Genomic DNA, 27,062 nt, shown 5'->3' with positions numbered 1-27,062 from the left:
ATTGGGAGCCGGTGAGGGCGGTTGTAAACATGTAGGGGTTATTAGTTTCTATGGGCTAAAATCTAAAATACCGAAAGACCAAGGCCCAATTAAGCATTTAAACGGGTTAGTCGGTATTTTTAATTCAACCTGACCCAACTCGTTTAATTAAACGGGTTGGGTTGGTTGACTAGTTAACTAAACGGGTTGAATATTTTGACCCAACGCTTTAATATTCGGTTGGGTCAGCTTTTGTCAGCTCTAGATAACACCCCATCCTTCATCAGACGCCTTCTTCATGGCAATGTAGTTAGACCTTGGTGGTCCGGAGCCGATTACAAATGGGTTCGGCATCGTTAACTGTCAATTCGTTAACCTTGACGCTAATGTCCGTATGCAAGCACCTTGAACCCATCCCGACTCGTCCGGGTTAACCGAGTCGAATTATGATGGTGAATGGGCATAACCGGGGTTATTACTAGTCCCTCCGTCCCATAATACTTGTTGAATTTTCATGTGTCCCAGGACTCCCAGAGTACTTGTTCATTTTCATATGAGGAACGACCCCTCCAATATTTTATTTTTTCTCCCCACTACCAAAATTTTGGTCCCCACACCTTCTCTCATTAAATAAAAAATATATCCCACTAACTCTTGTCACATCTACTTTTTAAATAAAATAACAATTGATAACCAAACAACCACTTATCACCTGAAACTTTGTGCAAAGTGAGTGTAACAAGCATTTTGGGACTGAGGGAGTATGAAGTATTAACAGCCTAAAAACATGGGATAGAAGGGAGGTGATCTTGGGTGGCGCTGTGGGATACCAAAGTCCTCTAATGAGCTAATGTCAATCACGCTGCATATTATGTTTTTGATGTATCTACCCCATTATTTAAATCAATTTCATTTCTCATCTTAAGATAAATGTGCAAAGGAGTTTCATGGACCAGATAGGATATTAAGGTTTTCTTGTGTCAATTGCTTGGTCAGTTTTGTTTTCTTTACTGGATTTTCTATTGAATTTTCCCTTAGTTGCAGAAGTAATTGCTATTTGTTGCATGATCTTCTAGTAGTCACTTCACAGGCCCGCACTATTGTTGCATAATCAACTTAGAGTCTCGTCAGCGACAACACAATGAGAACTCCACTCACCTGTGTTTTCTCATCATAATGAAATAATCCCACATTTTACTCAAGCTGGCTAATCAATTGCCGGCCAATTATGGTTTAGAGGCATATTCCTATTTGAGTTTGTGTTTTATGCACTTACTATTTGAAATTTGTCTGTAAATTCAGAGCCTTGCAGTCATTGCCTACAAATATCGATCCTGTTCCTCAAGATATCACAACAGATGTTGGAATTCAGGGGCTCCACGATGTAAGCAAAGTTTTCCTAGCATGTATTTGTGATATTTTCATGCTCAAATATTTCCTTATAATGTGAAAAAAAAGAAATACGGTGTTCTTCCACATTTATTGTTCAGACAACATTTTTTTGGTAACAATAGTATGAAACTCACTACAGTCAAACACAAAAAATTTACATGATGTGCACTTCATAAAATTTTATTTTTCATTTGGGTGGAGGTGGGCGATGAATGCTTCTTTGGAGAATGAAAATCTACAGCTTCGTGTAATAGTGTTACTGCTTCATCTCTCTCAAGTTCTTTGTCATGATTTTCGTGAAAAAGTATTAGAAAGAAAGGCCATTTGCTTCAACACCCTGAGTACCCATTCTTATTTTGTGCACAAATAGACAAATAGTAACTTGACTACATTGACTATCCAGATCAAGAACCTTGTAATATACGTAGTATATGAACTTCTTAAGCCAATTCTCATTATTGCTAGAGGCCATAGTAAACATTAATTGTTTTTCCCATTGGCATCATACATGCATCACTGAACTAGAAGATATGATTTTCACGAGTGAAAGACACTCATGCAAGGTGCAAAGTACCCTTTTTCTGAATAAAGGGCCAAGGCTGAACCAGGGAAATATATTCGCAGCCTTGGCCTACCCCCTGACTGTTATTATGCCTCATCCAAGAGGAGTTAGGTGCCTACTAAAGTACTAAGGCTAAATACCATTTCCTTCATGGTCTTATGGAACTGGTGGGCCATGGATACCTTATGCATACATGATTTGCTTTCTGTCTGTATTGTTCAAATGCAGGAATAACTTACTATTTAACGTTCCTGTTCCTGTTCCGCATCTGCATTGTTTACTGCTAATTTTGATAATGGCAATGCAGGCATATATTGCAATTCACCAGCCTAAGGATTTGTGTGATGCTGATTTTGCTCGCAGAAGGTTTATATTTGATGAGTTCTTCTACCTTCAGGTGCTCTCAGTTTGTAATTGCTTTTGCTTCGGGTCCAGTTTTGAATTTGATTAATCATCTAACGGTTTGTATTGGATATCCCATATTTAATGTATCTCTCGAACGATAATTCCGTCATGGTTGTCGCTCATGTATAATATTAGATGATGAAAGATGCTCGAAGCGCTACTATTAGAATCAAACTATCTGATTGATGGCTTTGCCATTTATTTATCATTCCTTTGGTGACTTCTAAAGTTCTAAGGTTCTCACTTTCCCATTGTGGACAGTGTTGTCATGGCTGATGCTCATTAGCTCGTGTACAGTATTTGATGATGAAAGATACTCAATGTGTCACTATAGCAATGCCACTCTAATTGATTGTTTTTCCATTCATCTCACCGCTATGGGTCTATCTTTGCCACTGTGGACTATGTTGTGTATCGATTGCATGTTGACATCATACTGTTTTGTTGTGTAATGGCAGGCTCACTTGTATCTAATTTGTTAAATTTTTTTCCAGTTGGGACGAATGTACCAATTGCTTGAAGGTCTTGGTTCGAGAATAGAAAAGGAAGGGTTGCTTGAGAAATACAGAAATATAGAACAAAGTTCTATTTTTGCTGAGGAGTGGTGTAACCTCACTAAGAGTTATCTAGCAGCACTTCCTTATTCTTTAACTAAAAGTCAATTAAGCGCAGTGTCGGAGATTATTTGGGACCTAAAGAGACCAGTTCCCATGAATCGGCTGTTGCAGGTGTTGCATTTTATTGCTTAAAAGCTTCAATTTTGCTGTTTTGTATTCCCTTTTAGTTTGCACTTTTGTTTTTGATGGTGTTGAGTAGCCAAGACTTATCTTCATAGTAGTGGGAGCGTAGTGTATTAGTTACTATTGGCTGGCAGCAGGATGTTTAATCTCGCCTCATCAACGCATCCTGACCGAGGGTGAAGGTTTCTGAGTTTATCGCGATATTAGGCTGCAATAACTGACAACCATCTGCATTGCCTGCGAAAGTGGTTTCGTGAATGTTATCGCATCTGAGATTAAAAACATTGGTAGGGATTCAGGATTGACCTGCTGGTCTGATTATGAGCGTGAGAAGTGGATTTGATATTTAACGTCTTTGAAACACTCTGTGTTTATGGAATTGTTTGCTAAATTCTGGAGTTCTATAAAAGTGGTAAGTATCCTCTCATCACAGAATGCTTCTTTTAGGGGAAAGTTCTTAATATAAAGTTAAATAAGTGGTATTCATTGGGTCAGGATCATGAGGGGTTTAACCTAGTGGTTGTTTGGTTGGCATATGAATGCATAGACAGTTGAATTTCCTAAAGAGTAGAAATGTATGCAGTTGTTTGGTTGACAATAAAATGGGTAGTGGCCTCTGTAACTTCTTCGAAACTAAAACTTCCAGTATTCAACCATTTGGTGGAAAGTGATACTTCCTAAGTCGTTCCTGATGGTCTTGTGTTTGGTATGAGGTGATTGGGGTAGATTCTATAACTAATTAAATACTGAATCTTGCTTGCGAAACTGTTTTTATAAGACTTCCCATGCTCGAATCTGGGAGCAACTTCTGGAAGGTTTGAAGTTCTTGGGCATGATTCTTGCACTTAAATTTGAAGTTTGGAGACGTCATCTGTTTGGATTAATGGAGCTTGCTTTGTCAGCTCAGTGGATAGTCAAAAGGCAGTATATAAGAATGCCCGATTTCTAAAGTGATTTTTTTTTTTTTCAGATTAGGCTTCTCATAGAGAGGGTGATAACGTAAGAATACATAGTTATTAGGGCCATCAGGCCATGTTTATTAGAACTGAGTAAACTCATCTCTAAGGCTAGGAATTGTTTGAAACGGACAAGCATAAGATCTTAGATACCCTTGCAGGTATTCTTAATGACGCTGGGGCATATCACATATGACAAGAACACAAGGGCAACCTATCTGGTTGTTGAGCATCGACTTTTGGTTGGCGGCAAGATTAGCACCCATTGATAGTAGAATTTGGTTGGTGACTAGAACGGATGAAAAATAGAAGATGCTGACTAATATAATGAAGACATCGGTCAAAGAGATGTCTTCCAAAGTACTCAATATTGTGACTTGTGACGACTTGGCCGTCAGTTTTGTACAGACCGTACCATGGAGGATGTTGATTAATGGTGGAGATCTGAAGGACCTCATAACCATCCCAAAGCCTGTCTTGTGGGCCTAGTAACGAAGGTCGTTTTCAAGGACATGTCCAAAGGAAAGATTAAGGTAGTGCTCATTTTTATGGTGCGAGGTTGAGATTATGACGTCGATTCACCTGAATGACTAATAACTACTTATAGAGCATGTTATGTTTAGCTGTGGCATAAACCTGTTTGGAGTTCCTGCTTATAAGAGGTTTATTGTGATAACATAAGAATACATGTTATGTTCACCAGCACATATGCCCTGTTTGTTGTCTGATTCTGCTCGACACCTGTGTAGATTGCAGATCTGCGAAAGTAGCTATGGGATTTGAAGAGTTGCCTCTTTAATGTAAACTAGTAAAGCTTTGTGAATTATACTCCAGATACTAGTAGTTTGACTCTGGAGTTCACAACTAGTAGCAATGTGGGTTATTTTAATATCTTTTGAATATTATAAGGAACTGGGTCTGTCTGATTTCTGTTCTGTTTGATGGCACCCTGATCAGGCAATAAGCTAGTTATTTCCTTTTTTCCATCCTATTACATCTATCTTTCTATGATGTTTACTTCTGTCGAGCATTCCTCTCTACTCCCCCCCCCCCCCCCCCCAATGGAGAAACAGATAAAGCTTTATGATCTTCTATATTCTTTACTTATTTCAGGGTGATGTTGGCTGTGGAAAAACAGTTGTTGCGTTTTTGGCATGCATGGAAGTCATTGGCTCAGGATATCAGGTTAGCGCATTTTACAACTACGCCTTGTGTTATCATCCTATTCTATAATTTAACTCTTGAGGAATTTGATGTCCATGTAAAATGCTCAAAATTGACCTTTCCCTTTAATTTTTAAATTATTTAAATAATGATTAAAGATTAAGAATTTACCATAATTGACACGTATGTTAGGAGTATATAACACTAGTAGAAAGAACGCTATTTACAGCACGCATAAATGGGGATTTTTGCAGCGTTTTTGAGCGCTGCAATTGCGAGGGCTGTAAGTAACATACTTTTATTTGCAGCGAACAAAAACGCTGCAAAAAGACATTAATTACGACGCGCCTGGTTTCACGCGCGTTGTAAAAAGTGCCTATCACAACGTTTTATTGCACGTGGGCGTTGTAAAAAGAGGTTTTTAAAGGCAAATTTCTGACACAAGTTACAACTTTCCTTAACAATGCGTGCTGTAAATAGTCCATTTATTTTACAAAAAATAATAATGCAGTAATGCATTGGTACTAGGTACTAGCCTCTACAATGTCATCATCTAAAATCTGTAGTACACATTCACACTATCCTCCATAAATAACCTCCATAAATAACATCCATAAATAGAATTAAGAGTTACACCATTTACACATTTACTGTGGAATTGATTTTCACCCATCATTTTGCTAGGGGATGAATTAACTAGAAGAGTTACATTATCAATCCCGCCACTGTCCATTGACCATCCTTCATCCATAAATCCATTAACCGCTTCATTAAAACCTTGTGAAACAAATTTGTAGAAACAAACTTATAAGTATTTAATTAAGCATAACATACCCTTAAATCTCATGTACGATAAGGTAGTAAGATTGCATAGATGCTGAGATACATTGCAGAATATCTATTTAGTGAATATAACTGTATATGATCAAGTTAGGGAGACAAGAAAAAGATCCGTCATCATATGAGACGGAATAAGTTAGAGCAGAATAACAGCTAAAATCAGTTCATTATGTGCACACTACACTAAATCATTGGTCATTCTGACCAAGTTACAAAACATACCCTGAATGTGCACAATAAATGACAGGAAACAGCCGTATAGCAGCTCAGTAAATTCATTGGGAGAAAAGCACTGTGAAGGTACAACCCATGGGACACTTATAATGATCACATTAAACCAAAAAGCAACAGATTTTAGTTAACCTCAATCTATAATTTAACGACAAGATAGAAAAATAAACTAACGAGCAGCTAAAATATACTTGGATAACATAAAACCACATTCTTGAATCAGTTCACTTATTTGACAGAACAGATGTTAGCATGGCATAGTCGGTATACAACAAAAGGAAACAGAAGTAAAAGACCTTCAGCTACAAGAGCACATAGTACCTCAATAAACCCTCTACCAGTTACATTGGCCAGCCTAACTTGTACCTAGACAGCCTAACTTGTACCTAGACAGACAAATAGCATAAAGCTATTACAAATTAAAACTTTTCTAGTCGAGGAAGAAGACCAGCAGCAAATTGACGGTCATAACACCTGACTGCCAGACCTGACGCAATCCACGTAAATTCTATTGCAAGACTTCATTCAGAAATAACAACATCATTTAATTCTCAGTTTAACAGTAACGGCACTTAACACCCAATCAGGCAGAAGTAACAGAACCCAGGTTATCAAGAAGTAACAGAAGCACCCCAAGATAGCAAGCAATACAAAGCAGTAAGCTTAGACTAAACTGCAACTCTGCTCAAAGGCAGGGTACACATAATAGCAACAATAAGTTCAATGCAATAAAATGATGGCTTTACAGAAACCAAAATTTTTGTATCAGTTCTATACACTTACATAAGCTATATAGAACGTTGAAAACAACTTACTGTATTTTACGAACAACTTACTGTGAGTTCAGGGAATACACAGCACAGGGCACCAAGCATAGCCCACCTAGAGTTATTCACCTCGAGCTCACGGTTCCTGCGAAGGTTTCAGGGGACTGGCTGAGAGTACAGCAGTGTCCCAACCACAGTCACCTGGGAATTCACCAGTAAAGTATGACTATGAGAAGAGGCCCAAGAACTTGGGATGGTCAGGACAGTACCTGCATTTTAATCCCAGATGTTATTACTCTGCATACCAAATAAAGAGAAATCAACAAGCAGACAACTCTTTTTCAATAAAGTATGAAGCTCATTCATTATATTTTTATCCTTTGACAGCACTTGCCTTTTACCTAAACCAGTAGACTCAATGAAAACAAGTACTAATCAGCATGGGACTTCAGGAAAAAAATTTAATTACAAACTTTAACAGCGTAAAATCAGTGGTGGCTGTTAATGTTTTATGCTTCTTTCAACAAATTCTCAGATAACATCACATGTATGTTTTACTTTAATTATTAATCCGAACACTTAATTTAGAGAGATATAACGGGAGAATAAAGAGTAATTCGGTTCCCTTAGTAGGTAAGCAAATGAAAAATAGACATAGAAATAATCAAATGCCTCATAAACCCTCATAATATTCTCGTTAGAGGGGAGGTTCTAGGAATAAGAGGATATAGAGTTATAGACAATTCATCAGTGGAGTTTTATTTTTGACAGCAGGAGTTCATGATGAAAATAATATGAACACCATTACAACCAAAATATCCAGAGTCAATAACAAACCTGAAAAGAATTGACAGCTTTTCCTTTGGTGGCGCCAGACCGCCAGTTTCAAATTAAATCGAAAGTAAATATAAATGCAAAGTAAGATGCCAAACTGAACTAACTCTTTTAATTCACATGTCAAAGAAAGATTTAGGGGGATAAGCACTTATATTTTAACACAGACAAACCTTTCAACTTATAAAGTCAAGCCATTTCATTTGCTATTTTGTTCAGTCGGAAGCAAAGGCTATGCAAATAAAGATTGATGGAGATGAGAAGATTCAACAGAACTAACCATTCTCTCCCCGAGGAAGCCCGTGGGGGGGGGGGGGGGTCTGAAACAATGTAAAATCACTGAGTTAGCAAATGCTTTGTAATATAAAGGTAAAACCACCACAATTAGAGTGCATGACTGGGGGAAATGGATTTCTAGGAAGAAATGAACGACCATCTATTGGCTCCACTTGTCATCCAGAAATTATATAATCAAAGATTAGAATCACGGAGAACTTGCTGCTAAAGCAGCAGGGTTTACAGCAGACCCACCAGGGTAAGGGCAAGGTCATTAATTAGAGGACGGACTGCAAAAGCAAATGTATATACAACTGTACAAGGAGACAAAATTAGTGCTAATATGTAGAGAAAAGTTCAATTAATTTCATTTCTGCCTTGAATGAGGGGCTGATCTCAGAACCAAATAGAAGAAGTTGCTACCAGGATAATCATCTAATGTAGGACATAAGTGAAAAAGAAAAGAGAAGAAGAGAAACCAAGGAAGAGAGGGAGATGGATTCCCCTTCCGCCCTAGTCATAGTCTACACGGTTTAAGATTCTTTATTCTCTGTTTCTATCTTTGAATTCTTTAGTACATTGTTGTCTATGAAGAATGCAAATTTCCTATATGGGTATACTTTCTATATCAACTTATTTAGAAAATCCTATTGCAAGGCAAATCAGGTCATTCGCCTTTAGGAAGTGCTTTTAACGTGCCTTGAGTCGAAGTCTGAACCATAGTCAAACCTTAATGTAAAATAATATCCCTAGTAATATATGCATATACCAGTGTTTAAAAAAGCTCGAAGCTCTAGGGAAAAACGCTTAATTAGGTCTGAGCGAAGCTCTTGTGATTAAGCCCGCCGAAGCGCGCTTAAGCGCATGAAGCCCGCGAAGTGCAAAAAGCACGCTTTTGGCGCTTCATTGAAATTCTTTTTTTTTTAATTATTATTTTACGTTGAAAGCTTTTTTATATGTTGTTATTGTGTTTTGGACCACTCCCTATTAATCCTTAACAATAGAAAGTATACCAACAGTCCAAAAAAGAAGAAAAGAGAAGACAACAGTCACAACAGCCGACCCTAGCTTCTAGCTTCTGGATAAACACTATGTTATATGCTTTATTTTTGTTAAAGCAAGAAGTAATATGTTTTTGTTAAAGCAAGGAGTAATATATTTTTGGAAGCAAATCTGATGTTTATATATTTTTGTGGTTATTTTAGTAAGATATATATTCATAATAGTAAAAATCTTTCATTCTTAAAAAGTGCGCTTCACCTCGATGAAGCCCGCGCCTTGCGCTTGCGCTTTGCGCTTAAGCTCTAGGACTCATATCGCTTTAGTGCGCTTTGCGCTTTTTTATACACTGGCATATACTCTGAGCAGATAGATGATCATCCCTCATCATTTTTTTGTATTTTTATCAATCATTCAAAATCAAAATCACCCCATTATTTTACACTTATTGAATTCAATTTTCCATTTCTTTCCCTTAAGTTTTACCTCTCCCATTTTAGAGAGAGACTCCACCACCACTACCCACTTTTAACGCCGACCACCATCTTCTTCTTCAATCCCGACCAACACCTCAGCCCACCTTCACCCACCGACCACCTTCTTCTTCTTATTTCCCGACCACCACCACAACCCACGCATTTTCTTCTTCCTTCCCCTCTCATGCCAACCGCCGGAAATCGACCACCACCACAACCCACCTTCACTGGCTCACTGCCCACCTACTTCTTAACGTTTCTACTCTTCCTTCCCCTTTCCTGCCAACCGCCGGCCTCCCTCCACCACATTTTAAATTTGGTTACTAACTTACTATAATATTGAATGTAGTGTAACACATTGGTGCGATGATATTACAAATTTTAATTAGATTTATAAAGGAAACTGAAAAACATACTTAAGGATTACATTTTATGTATTTTCGTTTTAATTTTGATTTTCGACATCATGGTTAATTTGGAATTGTTGGAGCCATTTGTCTTTGACTCTTTGATTAGCCTGAAGCCGAAGTAGAACATTCCCATAGATGTCAAAACTCACAGTATTTGATTTGTTTGTGATTAAACCTAGTAATTTTAATTATCAATAAGTACATTAATCAATACATGAAAAAACTAATTTAATTTTTATGCCACAAACTTATACAGTCTAAGCTCATGCCATGGTAGAGACCTATGTAGTTTAACCTCCCACCATGGTGTAGACTTATGCAATTTTAGCTCCTGCCATGGTACGAGCTTAAAATTCATAAGTCTGTACCATGGTCGAAGCTAAAAATTCATAAGTCTGTATTTTTTTCCGGGCAAATTATTTCAAATTTAACAACAAAACAAACCCTTAAATAACATAAACTTATGCATATTAAGCTCACACCATGGCATAGACTTATGAATTTTAAGCTTCTTCCATGGTACGAGCTTAAACTACACAAGTCTATACCACGGTTGAAGCTAAAAACTCATAAGTTTGTACCATGGTACAAGTTTAAAATTCATAAGTCTGTACCATGGTACAAGCTAAAAATGCACAAGTTTTTGAATTATTTTTTCGGAAAAAGAAACTCTCTTGTGAATTCGTTGACGTTCCATTGGTAGACTCGGCCATGTAAAAATTGCTACAACATTTTGTCGCCGGTGACGTGATGGTGGCCGGTGGTGGTCAGATTTGGGGTGGAAAGGTAAGAGGGGAAAGAAGGTAAATGAGGATGGTAAATGTTGAAATGAGTGGGTAAATAAAAGAGGGTATATGGGTAAATAAATGGGGCGATTTTGAGTAATATGGGGCGCTAAATAGTAAGCCCCTTTGTTAAAGGTTGTACAGTTAAAAGAAGGTAACCCACAATTTCTAAAAGTTTCCAGGTGAATGCCACTGAACACTGAAGCGCACATGAAAAAACAAAACTACCAGAGACAAGTTTTACAAGTTCTAGTCGTAGAAAGGTCTATACCTGTATGCTTTCGCAAGTATTCTTGCCGTGGGACCAATAAGATTGTTAAATGACAAATCCTTAACATTGCGAATTTCGATTTCAGTGCCAACATTAAACACAAAGAAATTTTTTTAAAAACAAAAGTATCAGGAGACATAAAAGAACAAAAGACCTGTAAGATTTGCAACACGTTTAGGAACTTGTCCAAACAACTTAGTTCGGTTTAGTTTCGTGCAGGGAGAGCACAAGAATTATGTCAAAGGTCACAATAGAGGAAAGGTCAAAAGACACAACTTTAAAGCTATCTTACAGGTAACTTAGATGGCCTAGCTAACCAATCGAGTCAGAAATCTAACCACTAAACTGGTTCTTGGAGTTTTCCAATTTCATCTGGAATCAAGCCAGATAATTGATTATTTTGCACTCAACTGCTAATATGCAATGTAGTTAGACAATTTTGCCAACCAAATGCACGCTTATATTTCAAGACATGATTTTGCCCAGGAAATTACCCCTTAAAAATTCAGCAAACACCAATATTATTTAACACTTCTTTATGTTGTATTTAGCAACCACTCCAAGGGCAACACTTGTTCCTTTCACATCTTCTCAACCAATATCTATCCCTCGCCGTAGTTACTCCAACTCAACCACAACTACTTCAAGGCCTAACCTGCTACCTCGTCATCTCCTACATCATCTCCTACAGACCACACACAACAACAAATATCCCCCTCCAGCCATTTTACACATACAATACCAATTCAATACAACAAAAAAATGAAGCATAACACGGCACAAAATAAACCAATTCAATGACAACCTATGTTACTCAGACACGGGTGTCGGTGTCGTGTCCGACACGGGTGTCGGAGTATCTGACACTCCGTTCCAAATATTTGAAGACACTCCGAAACGGTCAAAGGAGTGTCTTGACTTGTTTTTTAGACACGACTAGTTTGCAAAGTGTCGGAAAAAAATCGACACTTTTAATAAAAACTGCAAAAATAGTGTTAAATAATATAATTTTATATATAAAAAAAAAGGTGAGAATAAAAATATTAATCAAGTTAAAGTTCCAAAGCAGGATAAAATTTATTTAAAAGAGTTTAAAAGTACAAGAATTTAAAAGTAAGAAATAAATGAAAATAAAATAAAATGCTGACTTTGTAAAGCTGTCACTCAGTGGGCACGTGGGTTTGTTCCCCACTTCCCACCTTTTCCTTTCTTTTATTTTTTATTATAGTGGTAGGCCTAGGATATTTAAAAAAAGGGTAAAAAAAAATAAGTTAGAAAGCTCAGTCCACCATCACCGAAAAATGACCCGAAGGAAACGAAGACAGCCATGGAAGACTCTCAAACAGTCAAATGCCGGTGAAAATCAGAATTGAAGAGTGCAATCTGGGCGTTTTTTCTCCAACAACAAAAGCCCTAATATAATTGTTCTTCTCTTGCTTCCCCCACCTTCAATTTCTAGATCTAGGGTTTCGAATTTTTCTTTCTCCTCCCGATTTCGACACTTCATATCGGACACTTTTTTGACACCGGTGTCGACACCTTCCCGGACACGTGTCGAGTGTCGTGTCGCGGGTCGGGTCGTGTCGACACCGACACCCACCGTCAGATGGAGTGTCGGAGTAACATAGATGACAACTGCATAGTAAGCATGATTGAATAACTGAAAAGTTAATCCGGAAATTGATATAAAGAATAACAGTGAACCAACCAACCAAAACATTGAGAACAAAGCGATAATCAGATATGAGTCGCACGGGATTCGATTACACAAAAATCAACCAAATAAAATCGAGTAAATTCCAAAAACTCAAACCAATTTGGCCACAAAAATCAACAAAATCAACCTAAATAACATCAAAAAAACAACAAAATTAACCCTAAAATGACGCGAATTTGTCTTCCAGTGAATAAAACAACCTAAAATTACATCAAATCAAACGAAGAAAAATAAATCAACCCTAAAATCAACAAATCACCCAAACATCATAAACCAAACAAAATTCCCAGAAAAAATAGAGATCAAGACTCGAACCCATACCGCAAAGCCAGCAACGAAGGTTGAACATCGAGCCACAGAAGGTCTATTTCTCTCTCTTCCGCCCTCTTTTTATCTCTCTCTGTAGACCGCGATTGAAATCTTGATGCAAAATCGAAAGATTATGAGATCTTTGGAGGAATATTTGAAAGAGAGATTCACAATCAGATTTACAAAGAAAGATGAATGATGGTTGGGGTTTTAGAAATGGGATTTGCGATGGAGAAGATCAAAGAGGAAGAGGAAGTAGTAATCTCCGGTGAGATTTGCGAAGGAGAATTGTAGATGAGTTTTGGAGATTCGGTAATTAGGGCTGCGATTTTTTTTTGAATTGTAGAAGTGATGAGCTACGGAGTATCCAAGGTTGGATGAACTTTGAAGGAAAATGTTGTGAGAAGTTCTATTGCAGCGAACAATAAAGGGCAAAACTGCAATTATTTACAACTTGCATTACCCCTGCGCGCTGCGAATTCCTTTTTTCTTTAAAACAATAGATTTTTCGCAATGCGCTGTTAATATAACATTGCGAGTAGTTCATTTACATCTTAACCCGCGTTGACCAAAGCCTTGTTGCAACGAGTGAACTTGCTTGAGTTGCAATTGGTGAGTTGCAAATGACGATTTCTCTACTAGTGATATCAATCTAGGATGCTCGGACTCGGCTAACCACCCCTCCGTACCGGTGCCGACACGGTGCGGCACGGAATCCGGATCGGACCCGCCGGAGATAAAGTAGACTCGGCACTCGCTAACCCTAGAATCTAAAATTGAATCTCAAATCCACCAAAACAAGAGCCGAAACCTTAGGGCTTTTATTCGGCCCGAAAAGATGTGTAGATCGGTACCACGGAGTTGTCTGTTTTCTTCTTCGGCGAAGGGAGGCTGTGTTCTTCACATCTACGACATTTTTTGCTGGTCAGAACTTCTGATTTTTTTTTAAAAAATTTTGTTTTATGTGGGATTGGGTAGGTGGAAGTAAAATTGGGACTGGCTAGGTGGAAGTAAAAGTGGGGTTGGGTAGGTGGAAGAAAACTCACGTGACTTCTTGTATTCTCCTCTTTTTTTGTTTTTTTTTTTTACTTTATTCTAAATATGAGCAATAAAGTATTGTCTTTTTCTGTGGGGCAATAAAGTATTGTCTTTTATTCTCCTGTTTTTCTGTGGGGTAATCTTTAATTTTATTTAGTGGGAATTGGGAAAGTGTTTGACTTAACAACCAGTTCTTTTTGTTAAAAAAAAATCAACTTTAACTAAATAAAAGTTAAAAAAATCTTTATTTTATTTTTGCATTGCCGTGTCCCCGAGTCCATATACAAGTTTTGGACCCTTTCAAAACGTGTCCCCGAGTCCTTGATTTAAAAATTTCTCATGTCAGACACTCGGATCCCTTAGTCCGACACCCGTACCCGAGTCCGAGCATCCTAGATATCAATTGATAATGCCCCAAATAAAGGGAAAAATTCAAAACATATTCAATAACAAAATTAAATTAGGAGCAAAGATTAAGATAGACAATTTTCGTACGTAACACGAGCACATAGGACTAGTGGTGTACATAAGGGAACATGTGGTTGCATTACATAGAATTTTGTGTTGCAATAAGCTGTGCCTATTTGTTTTAACAAGCTTCAACTGTGCCCATATCTTGGCATCTAGTTTTTATTTTGCTATTTCTCTAATTTCCTTTAATTTTATTGTTTAGGCAGCTTACATGGTTCCAACGGAGTTGCTTGCTATCCAGCATTACGAAGATTTATCTAATCTGTTGGAGAAGATGGAGTCTGCTCATAAGCCTTCCATTGCTCTTTTAACGGGTTCAACTTCAGCTAAACAAGCACGGATGATACGCAATGTATTGATATTAAGCTAAATCTTGATGAATCTACTATGCCACGATTTATTCCTCCATAGTCTATTTATTGTGTATCTTTCTCGGGGTTTTGCCCCTCTTTTGCAACAAAAAAACAAAACTATGATTCTTGTTATTATCCTCACTGGTTTCTTTGCAGGAACTCCAAGCAGGGACTATCTCTTTAGTAATTGGTACCCATAGTTTGATAGCTGATAGTGTGGAGTTTTTGGCTTTGCGACTTGCAGTGATAGATGAGCAACATCGTTTTGGTGTCATCCAGAGAGGAAGGTTTAATAGTAAGGTTGTCTATTCGTATTTATGTGTTACCATCTCCAAAATTGAAAATTTACAAGTGCTTATATTTTCCTTGAGTGTTATTGATGTCTTGTTAATTTTTTGCTGTAGTGTAATGGACTATTTCATATTATCTTGGGATCCTCTGTACCACGTGGCTTGCTTTGAGATTGAGTAGACTATTAAGCTTCCTTATGGGCAAGGCGGTTGGGTTTTTAGAAGTTATTCAGTTTTGCAGATTTTAAAGAGACTGGTTTCTTCGTGTGTGTGAGGGTCTAGGAGATTTTTTTATTTTAACCACCGTATGGTTTCTTTTGATTGTATATATGTATACATTTTTTTTAAACGCATAACTTTACTGATGTACTTTGAGGCAAGGAAAGTAACAGTCTAGAAAAGTTGTGAAAGCCGTCGTGGCCATTGTGACTTGCATTAGTGAATTGGAAATTTTTGGTTCTTAAATGTAGGTTTAGAGTCTTCAAACACATTTGAAAAATCTACTTGAAGATCAGCAGTTTAGAAACACATCATGTGTGGTGGCTCTCCTTCTTCAATGACTTTGTAGGTAGCTTTCAGGGTTGTTGGGTCTAAGGATTGAAAACTGGAACGTTACCCTGTTATTTAGTAAACAGTAGCAGGTCGTAATCATTTATTGTTTTCAAATGGGTTTATGCGGTAATATGATTTTAAAGTGCATGTTACATAACAGTCTTTTGTGGAACGGTAAGTTACCTTTACAGGTTAACCTTTACTTAATGGTCTTCTGTAGCTGTTTTCGAGGACACCTTGTCGTCTTTCTGTTTTCCTCTTTGTGAGTTTTTAGTGAAAAGTTGCCTATACAAACACACACACACACACACACACACACACACACACACACACATACACACACTTGAGAATAGAGGATCAAGGACACAGGTCCCTGTTTGCTTGCTTAGTATTTTGCGAAGCTTTATTGCTCCTTTTTCCTTATTAACCTTGTAAGTTTAACTAACGGGGTAGGTAATGTTTGCATTTTTACTTTTACATCGCTATATGATTTAATCCTATTTTTGCTGCATTGTATCTTTTCTTTGATTAATGAAAAGTTTCTTATCTTAAGAGAAAATGTTTTGGATTATCTTTCATAGATCATAGTTAAAAGCGTTGAACATTTATTCTAAAATATATGTCAAGAGTTCATCCTTGTATTGAATCCCGAGGTCAAAGAAATATGAGTCAAGAGCTCTTCTTTGTATTAAATTCCAAGGACAATGAGTAAGTTATGGGCTGTAAGCCGTGTAACTGCTGATGTTGTAATGGTGTTCCCTATACGAAAGCTTGCCACAAGACCCGGAATTGATTGTGGCTGTCTTGATTGATACAGAGACAAGAAAAAAAAGGTTCTTCTATTTCCCCTAATTGGCCTGATATGTGAAAAAAGACCCACTATGTTTTTTTTTAATTTTTTTTTGCATGTGTTTGTGATTAAGGGCATAAATTCTTTTATACACACATTTGCTTGAATTCAGAATATAGGGCTAAATTTATTAGTTGATTTTGACGGTAAAAAGTTTGCAGTTATGCTCAGCACCGACGATGTCTGGAACTGGTTCAGCTGCTGTTGGTGATGCCATGAAAGATGAGATTCAGATGGCACCTCATATTCTTGCAATGTCGGCTACCCCTATTCCAAGGAGTCTTGCTTTTGTTCTTTATGGAGATGTGTCCCTAACGCAGGTACCTGGACTTTGTTCCTTTAGAATTATAGTTCATTTAACTAGACATTCTTTTTATATGTGTGTGACTAGAGATTCTCTTAGGGGGTTTGCTATATTATTTACAGGACATTCTCCTTTTCCCTGCCGAACCCCTAACCATATAGTGAGCATTGACTAAATATAATTGACACAATCGAAAAACCGATTTCTCCTATCATCAAAGATGGCACACCTTACGCTGCTTTCAATTCTGAATAAACTACAGGAGCCCCTATAGACTTAAAGACTTGACTTAGTTTTGCCACTTTAGAATATATGTCAAATTGTCATCTTGGTTGCTGCCCTCCCAGCGGGTAAAAGTTCTCTGGAAGGGCTTTCGTTAACACTCACCCAACCTCTTATGATGAACAAGTCCTATCCAATTTCGCTTTTTCATCTACGAACTCGAATGGAATTAAGCAATTTCAAGCATCCATTTCTAGTGGCTGTGAGGTTACGAAGAATTTTTGTTCCCTTTCGTTAAGTGGTTAGGACAATGTCCTTTTCAACAGGATCACACGGGTTTACTTCAGGAAAGCTCTTGAGACAACCTTTGCATCTCTCCTTTTACCTGCCAAACCCCCTAAGAGAATCTGTAACCACACTTGTATGCTCAGTGAGGCTTGCCAAGCCTCACTAGGATTTGTTTTTCAGTTTTCTAGTTCCTAAGTAAGGTAGTTGATTTAGGATTTGTTATGGGTCAAGTTGCTGCTTTGTTTTTGTTGTTTTAGAATTCTTTTTAGGTGTGCTTGTAATGCCTGTAAACCGCTGGTTTGTTTCTTAATAAAAATTAGATTAGAGATTTGAGTTGGAAGTATTTTGATGAGCTTTGAGCTATCTAGGTTTAGGAATAAACCGCAAACAAGTAGAGTTGTGCGTCCTCGGCACCCAGAATTCTGAGTTATCTATCCGGTTACTTACAAAATTTTCGCGCTTTTCACATCACACATAAAGATCTGCATATCACAGTTTGATTGACATCTCTTTCTTTCTCCTTTTCCCCTTCCCTCTCTCCTCTAAGCTGCAATGAAGCCAACAAAGTTAACGGGCTTTTCTCTGGCAAGCGAAAAACCTTTTGGGATTTGGGTGATAGGCTTGTTGACTTGTTGAGCCAGGTAACAAGGTTCGGCAAAACGTGTCGCGTTCCACATGCTTTTCGGAAACGTAGAATTCGGTTCGCGGAACGGGGTCCGTACCACGTTCCTTTTAACACTGTCTATACTTTATTTTAGTTGATTACTGGTGAACTTTATGTTTTTGTTGCCAATAATCTACGAAGTGACATGTTCGGATTGTTTTAATTTTTTGGTCTATGTTGAATTTCTTTGTAGTCACATCTTGGAAGTATTTCTTCCAGTCCCTGTTTAAATTCTTTATCAAATTAGATTTCACTTTTTTATGGCAGATTACAGATTTGCCTCCAGGCAGATTACCTATTGAGACACGTATTGTCGAAGGAGACAAGAACGGTATTGAGAAGGTTTACAAGGTAATTTTGTTTCCTTTTAAGGGTCTATCTTTATGTTCAAAGTTTCAAACCGGTTTTAAGGGGGTGGTTGTATTTGTTTTGCTTTTATTGATTGTTTTACAGACTGATTTTGTTGCAGTGTCTGGTGCATACGAATGTTTGTTTTCTCTCCATTTTCTTGTTAGTTTAAAATTCTTGGGTAATTTAAAAGGAGTTGTAAGCTTCATTGACTTCAGAGAATCTAGCTAATATTTTGAATCCTATTCTCAAAGATCAATGAGGTAAGTCGGAGAACTTTAAGATAGGACGTAGAATGATAAGGATTTGATCTTCTCTGGTGAAGGGTTTCGAAATTCAGGAGTTCTTGGAAGAAAGATCCATTCACAATCTAGAAGTTCGAATTTGTGAACTATAAACTAGGTTGAATAGGTGGAAACAGAGGATGAATTCAAGCACCTGCTAATGGTGTATAACGTGTAGGATATAGATGGGAAAGTTCCGGTTTGAGGTTCTCTTGAAGTTGCAGATCAAGATGCTCAAAAGTCACAATCTCATAAACAACTTCTGAATATTGTTAAGCATGAATCAACTTTCAATAGGCTTATAATTTGGTTCCAGTGAGAACCTTTGCCTAAAATGAGAATACAGAACCAATTCGGGCCCAGTTAATCATAATCGGACGATCTAGGTGCTTCATGTGTTATTAAAGGCATTTTTTTTTGTAATTTTGCAATTTCCCAAGCTGATTCCCAACTTAAATCGTTTTGATTTGTTTTTACTAGTTTTTTCTCTACTTTTAAAGAAAAATGAATTAAAACTTGTTTAAAACAGTTTTTATCAAAACAATTTAAAAGTATGATGTCAATTGTCAATGCTTTACATTTAATGTGTATTAATGTTTTTTCAGCATTAAAAGATTAAAAAAGAATTAAAGATAAAAAATTGCATTTTTGAATATTTACTTGGAAAAATTAACAAAAATACTCTCTAACTATCAAAGCTCTTCTCATTTTAATGCCAACTATACATTAACCTAGAATAACCCCAATTATTACATGATCCTTCTCATATTAGACCCAATTATTCGATAACCCGTTGAATAGGTTGACATGCTCATGTGTGAACTTCTTATTCGTTCCTTTTGTCATTTTGTTTTTAGTTAAATCCATGCATCCCTTCCTCATTCAGGTTTCATGAGACCTTGAACTTCTTTCCTGACCTCTAGCCGCCAGGCCCACCAACCACTCACCTCCCTCTACATCTCCTTCAATGGAAACACCTCACCAGTACATCTTACTGCCATCCCCCCTTCTTTTTTCAGACAATCCAAACCCATTGACTAAGTTGACATGCTCATATGTCAACTTCTTATTCGTTCCTTTTGTCATTTTGTTTTTAATTAAATCCACGCATCCCTTCCTTATCCAGGTTTCATGAGACCTTGAACTTCTTCCCTGACCTCTAGCCGCCAGGCCCACCAATCACTCACCTCCCTCTAAATCATCCTTCAATGGAAACACCTCACCAGTACATCTTACTACCATCTCCCCTTCTTTTTTCAGACAATCCAAACTAAAATCTATATAATATACTAAAAGAGAGGAAATCAATGTGGTGATGACAAGTGTCACTCATTGATTCGCCTCTCTTTTAGTTAAAAATACTCTCTAATACATATATGGAATAATATCATAACTTGATCAAGCTGCAGAAAATACTCATATAATATCTTTAACTTTATTACTACTCATTTAATAAATCATGATATCATTGTAACTTTATGTAAAACGTGAATTAGTTCCAAAAAAAAAAAAGTGAAGCACAAGTATTTATTAAGTAACTATTGTAAAAGATATTTTTGACTTTTTTATTTTATATATACTTATTACTCATTAAAATACATCAAGATCTATGTATCCTGGCATAATTCTATTTCAATGTCACGAGTCACACCTAACATTATTCTTACATATTGTTACTATGTTTATAATTTATATGTGATTATCTAACACAATTTTATTATATTATCTTTATATATTTACATTGACTACCTAACATAATTATAGTATATCTACTATAATTACTTTTCATTAACATGCATATCTCTAATAAGAATACAATCTTTTCCAAAAAATATTTCGCAAAACGTGTTTGTTAGTAAATTTGAGTGCATATTATAACCATTTGTCATCATGCAAGATGTCATATGCATTACAATCTTTTCCACAAAATTATGGAATGCAATATTATGTGCTACTTTTGCAATTATCATTCTAATACGTGTTTATTTCATTTTATTACAATCTTTATTCAATGTTTTCCACAAAAATATGTATCCTTTCGTTCTTGAGTGTTAGTCCCTTTTGTAATTGAAAACATTTCAACAAAAAATACTATTGAAATATGGTATTTCAATAGAATCTAACCAATGTGTGTAGGGTAGAGAAAGAATTAAGGGGTTTAATGGTATAAATTTTAATTGAGAGTAAACAAGTGAGCCATTTGGATATTTATAAGGGTATAAGATGGATAATGTTGAACAGATAAGGAAAGACTCCAAAAATAACTAATAAAAAAGAACTCAATAAGAAAGGGGACTAACATTCAAGAACGGAGGGAGTATGTGTTATTCTGTGCAATTCTCACACCTTTATACAATATATTCATTAAAGTACATATATAATAACATGTCATATTATTTACGGTCAAATCACCAGAGTCAAAATTAGCTATTATAACATGCATTATGATACCCCGTTACATCATCATGGAAATTAAAGGAAACGAATGTGAGGTTTGAAAACAAACGAATTACAATGTTTCAACAATAACTAGCTCAATTGAATTATTATTGGTGGATGAGAAGTTAAATTATCACAATTTTACTTTATGATTTTGACATTTCTTTTACTTAGTAAAAATATTCTTATTATAATATGTTTGCAACAAAAAATTATTATTAAATGTTAATGTGAAGTGTTGCAATATCACTTATATATAAAATTTCGAGCAAAATTAATATTTTGACATGTAAATCGTGCATCACACCTTGGTGATGCATGGTGCGGATTTGGATTTAATTGACTTGGAAACAATCCTCACATCCTAAAAATGTGGTCATATTTAATTTTTTTTTTATCAATATTATGGTTAATAGTAAAATTATTTTTAATAATAAATTTATGTCAAAATTATCAAAATTTAGCTCAAAGGTAAGGTGGAATTTGACCAAATATATCAATATTAGGTTACCTATATACTATATTAAAAGAGAGAAAATCAATGTGGAGCTGATAAATATCGCTATCTGATTTGCCTCTCTTATAGAAATAAAAAAATATATAATATAGAAATAAAAAAATATATAAAAATTTAAATATTTGATTCTGTAATTATTTTAAACAGCGTAAGGCGATCGAAGTGAGGTTCAATCTTGATTGAATTAACTTGCCCCTCATAAAAAAATTGATTCTATTTTCCAAAAAAACAAAAAACATTCTACACATGGAGAATATTTTGTAAATTATACTTTATGTACTTTGCTAACAAATATGACCAATATAAGGTTATTTTTATATAAAAAAAATTAATCCATTATACTTAGTACCTAGGATTTTTATAAAATTTTAAAAGCAATATACAGATATTGGATAATTAGAATACAAATAAATCAGAAAATCAATCAAGTATATATGAATAAGAGTGTATTAAAAAAATTACTATAGTACTCTATAATATTTTAACAACTAAATTTGAAAACTGCAATTGGTTGTACAATTTTATACGTAGTATATTTAGTAACTAAATTCGATATTATCAAAGCCATTGATAGTAATATTTAACTATTTTTTTTTAAAAAAATGTAACTTTGTTAAACATGAAGAAAACTTGCGTAATCTAATCCACCTACTAATCTACTACTTAGTTCCTCAATTTTAGATGCAACTCTTTGATTTTAACATTATCTATTATATTTACTTATCCCTCTACTTTTTCTGTTTTTTTTTTGTGTGATTATTAATACTTTATAATGAACATAGTCATGTACTCTCTAACATTTTTTTTGGATTTGTCTAAATACTTACACAATATTACCATTTTTTAAAAATAATTTTTACTTATTTGATAATTTAAGATATTAACAGTTGAAGTTACTTATTAACAACCGTGAAAATAAAATTGCATTATCCAAAAGCATGGTAGAAGTAGTAAATAAGAAAATCGATATGCAACTAACACACGTTACTCTCTACTTAAAAAAGCTCCTTCATATATTTTAGGCTAAACAATTGAATGATAATTTAATCATTTTTTAACAACATTTGTATACGTAATACTAAAATAGTGACAAATTTATGTGGACCTGAAAAAATAATGTTGTCTGATGTGCCTCTCTTATAATAAAAATAAAAATCATATGATAAAATAATAATATAATTCGTATTTATTTTACCTACAATCTAGCTTCTAATTAGTTATGGTAATAATTGATTATACTACGAAGTACTATTTACTTATGACCAATAAATTTCTTAATTAAAATTTATACTCCATATCCATATCTATATACTTTGTACTATACCAAACGGAAGTCAAATCGATGTGGATATGACAAATATCGCTCTATGATTTGCCTCTCTAGCTTATAACATAAATAATGACTAATTGTAAACTACTGGATGCGGTATCAATTTTTATTTAGAAATTATGTCATACGCTAGATACGGATATGTATGACGAATGTTTATCTTTGATCGTTTATTATTTGAAATCCAATGAATCTTTGCATGCATTTTCTGATACCGGAAATCTTATAATAGTTGATCATGTACTATCAATTAAATTATTACAATGCTATCATCTTTTTAAGAATTAGTGTCATATATATAATGAATCCGGATATGCATAACAAATCTTAACTCTTGATTAAATATATTTTACAAGGTTGTCTCAAACATTTTATTGACCAATTTTAATTAACAAACTGAGACCCCTAGCCATTTTTTTTATGACGGGTCCTAGCCTGTACTTAATCTTAAATATGAAAAACAAAATTTTCCACATTGTTATTATCGTAATATTTTTGCCATATATTTAAAAGTTGGTTAAGGAAAGGATTATTGATCGAATATATATAGTGATGTCAGATTGTCAACGAGGCATATTTTTGGGAGACCCCCGTGCATCCTCCTCAAGTGGACGGGGATGGCGGAAAGTTTGGTGGATGATGGAGTTAAAAAATGTATTCGTCGTGGGAGACGGGACAAGGATAAATTTTAGATTGGACCCACCTGCGTTGCTAATCCTTCGTCTAATTGATTATGAATAATATAAAAAAAATTACTACTAACTTATTATAATATTTTATTTATTTATTCAGTTACTCTAATCAGACTAAGGAATTTCAAAAACTCAATAAGTTTTGAAATTCAAAACTATCTTACCAAAAACATTGAATCTAGGGGTGCGTTTGAGGCGGGGATGGATACATTGGAGGGGGGGTCATGAAGAGGGGGCTAAAGTTTATTTTGTACCTCTGGGATTGGAAGTGGTGGGTATCGTTTATGTCGTGGATGGAGATGAAAATTATAGGCGGGTATGAGTGTGCAGGTCTCACCTCGCCTCAAAGTTATCTCTGGCTGAATAAAGTAAATGGTATAGTTAGGTGTTAAGTGGTCGGGTAATGAATTTAATGGTCGACTGCGAGTAATAACTAGGTATTACTATCGATGTGAAGGGTGAATGAGATAATTAAGTTTATGCTTGACACAAGAGGTGAATAAGAAAGAAAATAAATTTATTTATGTACCCTTATTTGTTTTAACTATTTTAATAAATAAGACACCGAATGAGCAATAATAAATTTATCAATTATTAATTCTAATTTGGAGAATACAGAGTAGCTATAAGATCTATTTTGATGATAATCGTCTACCAAGTTTCATATAAATTTATGTTTAGATTATAAATCGTGCATCGCACGGGTATTATACTAGTTTTCTTCTGAAACACTGGACCCGAATCCAAAATCTTTTTCATTGTTTTTGAAGTAAATTCAGTTGTGGGTCTTTCCGTTGGGTTACGAATACACAACTCAGTCTTCATATTTCGTTTAAATTGACCTTTAACAACATTGTGGAGTAGAAAATATGGTAAAGTTGAAATTGACCTTAAACGACAACATTGTCAGGGGTGATTTCAATGTTGTGGGTGAGGAGAGAGAGATGATAGAGAGTGAAGGATGGGAAGTGTACCCATTGATGAAAGTAATCACCATTCTCACCACCCTCTGATTTGGAAAATAAAAAAAACAAAAGGATGAAGTACATGGTTGTTGTAAATTGGGATAGAGGAGACTCAAGAGAAAGTGGTGTTCACGAAGGGGTGGTTCTTTGGTGTGAGAGACATGGAGCATAGGGGAGAGGAGGGAGTAAATATTGTTTTTAAAAGAAGAAATTATCGATTCTTGAGGTTGCAAGTCAAACTAGATGTTACGGAAGGCTACCCTCATAGTTGAGATTATTTTAGAATAAACCGTAGTTGAGGTTAAAATGAGTATACCGCCCATAGTTGGGATTATTTTTGTTAATTTCCCTATTTACTTTTGAATTAATACGATTTACTTTCATGCGTTATTGCTTTACTTTTAAGAATGGAAATTGGTTCTCGTTTCACACTTGGTTTTTATCGGAATTTTCATCTTTACAAAAACAAATGGAGTGGGTTTATGAAACATCCATAACAAACGCCTGAAATCTTATCCTTCTTTTCTGATACTAATTAATGCTTGATTCACATTTAAAGAACATGAACAAAAACTCATAGTATATTTACACTGAAAATTATTTAAAAATAATACATACAAAAGTAAGGGCATTTTAGGTACTTTAGGTGGACACTATAGATTTCTTTTATTACGTTTTTCAATGCAAAACTTAACTTCTACTATAGTAAATTATAAAAAAACTGATACTTTGTAAATATACACTGATACAAATCTAACAAGATCTTACATTATTATATTTTATCTTAAGTATAAATCACAAAAGGTAGTCAAACTAGTGTATTTTGAATAGTGTTAAAAGTCAGGATGTCAAGTGTCAACTAAAAAAAGCAAAGAAATGACTTATACCTATCATATCCAGGGACCCACCCTTTATACATGTTTCTCATACCCAGGGGCCAGGGGATGAGGTGGATCTGGATGAAACCCCTGGAATGAAAAAACTATTTTTTTATATAAAATTACGGTAAAAAATAATCATTTTCATGGTATGCTTCTCCTATCTCTACCGCCTTCATCTCCAACACCCAACCCCTTCGTCTCTAATACCCAATCCCTTTTCCAACAACCTTTCCATCCCCATGATGAATGATACCTACCTTCAATCCTGCATCCATGAACCCCATCGCCGACCATTGACCCAAACTAGCAACCGTCGTAGCCGGAAAATAGAGATCTACACCTTCCGTACCAATTTAATCATTGCAATAAAATTTTTACGGAGTCTTATACGACAAGTTATTGTAAGCTTATCTTATTGTAAGCTTACATGTTTGATAGAAAAGTATGTATGGTGGAAGATATTGTTTTTTTTTAATTGAACGTGAGAAGATGTGGGGCCATAAATTTTGAATGTGGAAAGCGAGAGGTAATAAAATATTAGTGGGTCCATGCCATAAAAGGAAGTATGACAATATTGGGACGGAGGGAGTATCTTACCTCTCTCTTTGGACTTAATCAATATGGACCTTATAATAATTATTGTTTTATGCCATTAATTTCTAGATCATAACTTCAATGGATAAAAACAAACAAAATATAGTTAAATTAGAGTCTTTTTATTCATTGAAAAATGATTATGTTTTTATTGTTGACGATTGTTAAGAATTTGCTCGATAATTTAAATATGTGCGACAAAATTTTGATGGAAATATGTGCCGGGGGCGACAAATTTTATTTATTTATTTTTCAAATAGCGTGATTTTACAACAACGTTGGTTAAAAAAAATGAAGTATAGAGGGGAGGGAGGGAAATTTCTTTTTTATTATTTATTTTTCGGTCAAAGTAATATCTGAATTTGAAATTTATGCAACATGAATAAGAGTATGGGTTTACATGTATCACTTATTCCAAACCCATGGGTTTGATATCTTACCCCATACCTTATACCAGAAATACACCAAACGCCCCCGAAAAAACATCTAATAAAAATGTGTGGCATGCCTGGGGCACCGAGCTTACACACAAATAAGAAAAACTAACACTAAAAACTAACAAAATGCCCTAGTCAATCTCCCAAAGTGTACTTATGGCCGAAGTAAGCCCAGATTGCAACTTGCAACCAATTCCAACAAGTTGGCATTCAGACCTATATTATCCCAATCTCAGATGTCTAAACGAAACAACTTGGAAGCCTAAATGGCCCTTGTAACTAAATCAAAATCCAAATGTAAAATCTCCACTTTAATAAGGCATCAAAACCACATTGGTTTTAAGGAAGCAATTTAAATATGGAATCACATCAGGGAAGCACACTGAAATGGTATAGGCTATACGTGGGAAGTAGAACATTAATGCATGGT

At 35.4% G+C, this 27,062-nt stretch overlaps 1 protein-coding gene across 5 annotated transcripts in view; it reads left to right on the top strand.

The window, feature by feature from the left end:
* LOC110788480 (ATP-dependent DNA helicase homolog RECG, chloroplastic) overlaps positions 1 to 27,062 on the top strand; it is a 58,177-nt gene that overhangs the window by 17,503 nt on the left and 13,612 nt on the right. For all 5 annotated transcript variants that reach the window (XM_056840638.1, XM_056840640.1, XM_056840641.1 and 2 more), the window contains exons 7-14: positions 1,282 to 1,363; positions 2,241 to 2,330; positions 2,833 to 3,066; positions 5,148 to 5,219; positions 14,825 to 14,974; positions 15,132 to 15,275; positions 16,829 to 16,987; positions 18,413 to 18,496. In XM_056840638.1, the coding sequence (XP_056696616.1) occupies positions 1,282 to 1,363; positions 2,241 to 2,330; positions 2,833 to 3,066; positions 5,148 to 5,219; positions 14,825 to 14,974; positions 15,132 to 15,275; positions 16,829 to 16,987; positions 18,413 to 18,496 (1,015 nt within the window). The remainder of the gene's footprint in view (positions 1 to 1,281; positions 1,364 to 2,240; positions 2,331 to 2,832; positions 3,067 to 5,147; positions 5,220 to 14,824; positions 14,975 to 15,131; positions 15,276 to 16,828; positions 16,988 to 18,412; positions 18,497 to 27,062) is intronic.

The sequence above is a fragment of the Spinacia oleracea genome, chromosome 3 (genome assembly GCF_020520425.1).
Source record: "Spinacia oleracea cultivar Varoflay chromosome 3, BTI_SOV_V1, whole genome shotgun sequence".
Lineage (NCBI taxonomy): Eukaryota > Viridiplantae > Streptophyta > Magnoliopsida > Caryophyllales > Amaranthaceae > Spinacia > Spinacia oleracea.
The sequence above is the reverse complement of the archived record's forward strand: the minus strand, read 5'-3'. Positions and strand labels throughout refer to the sequence as shown.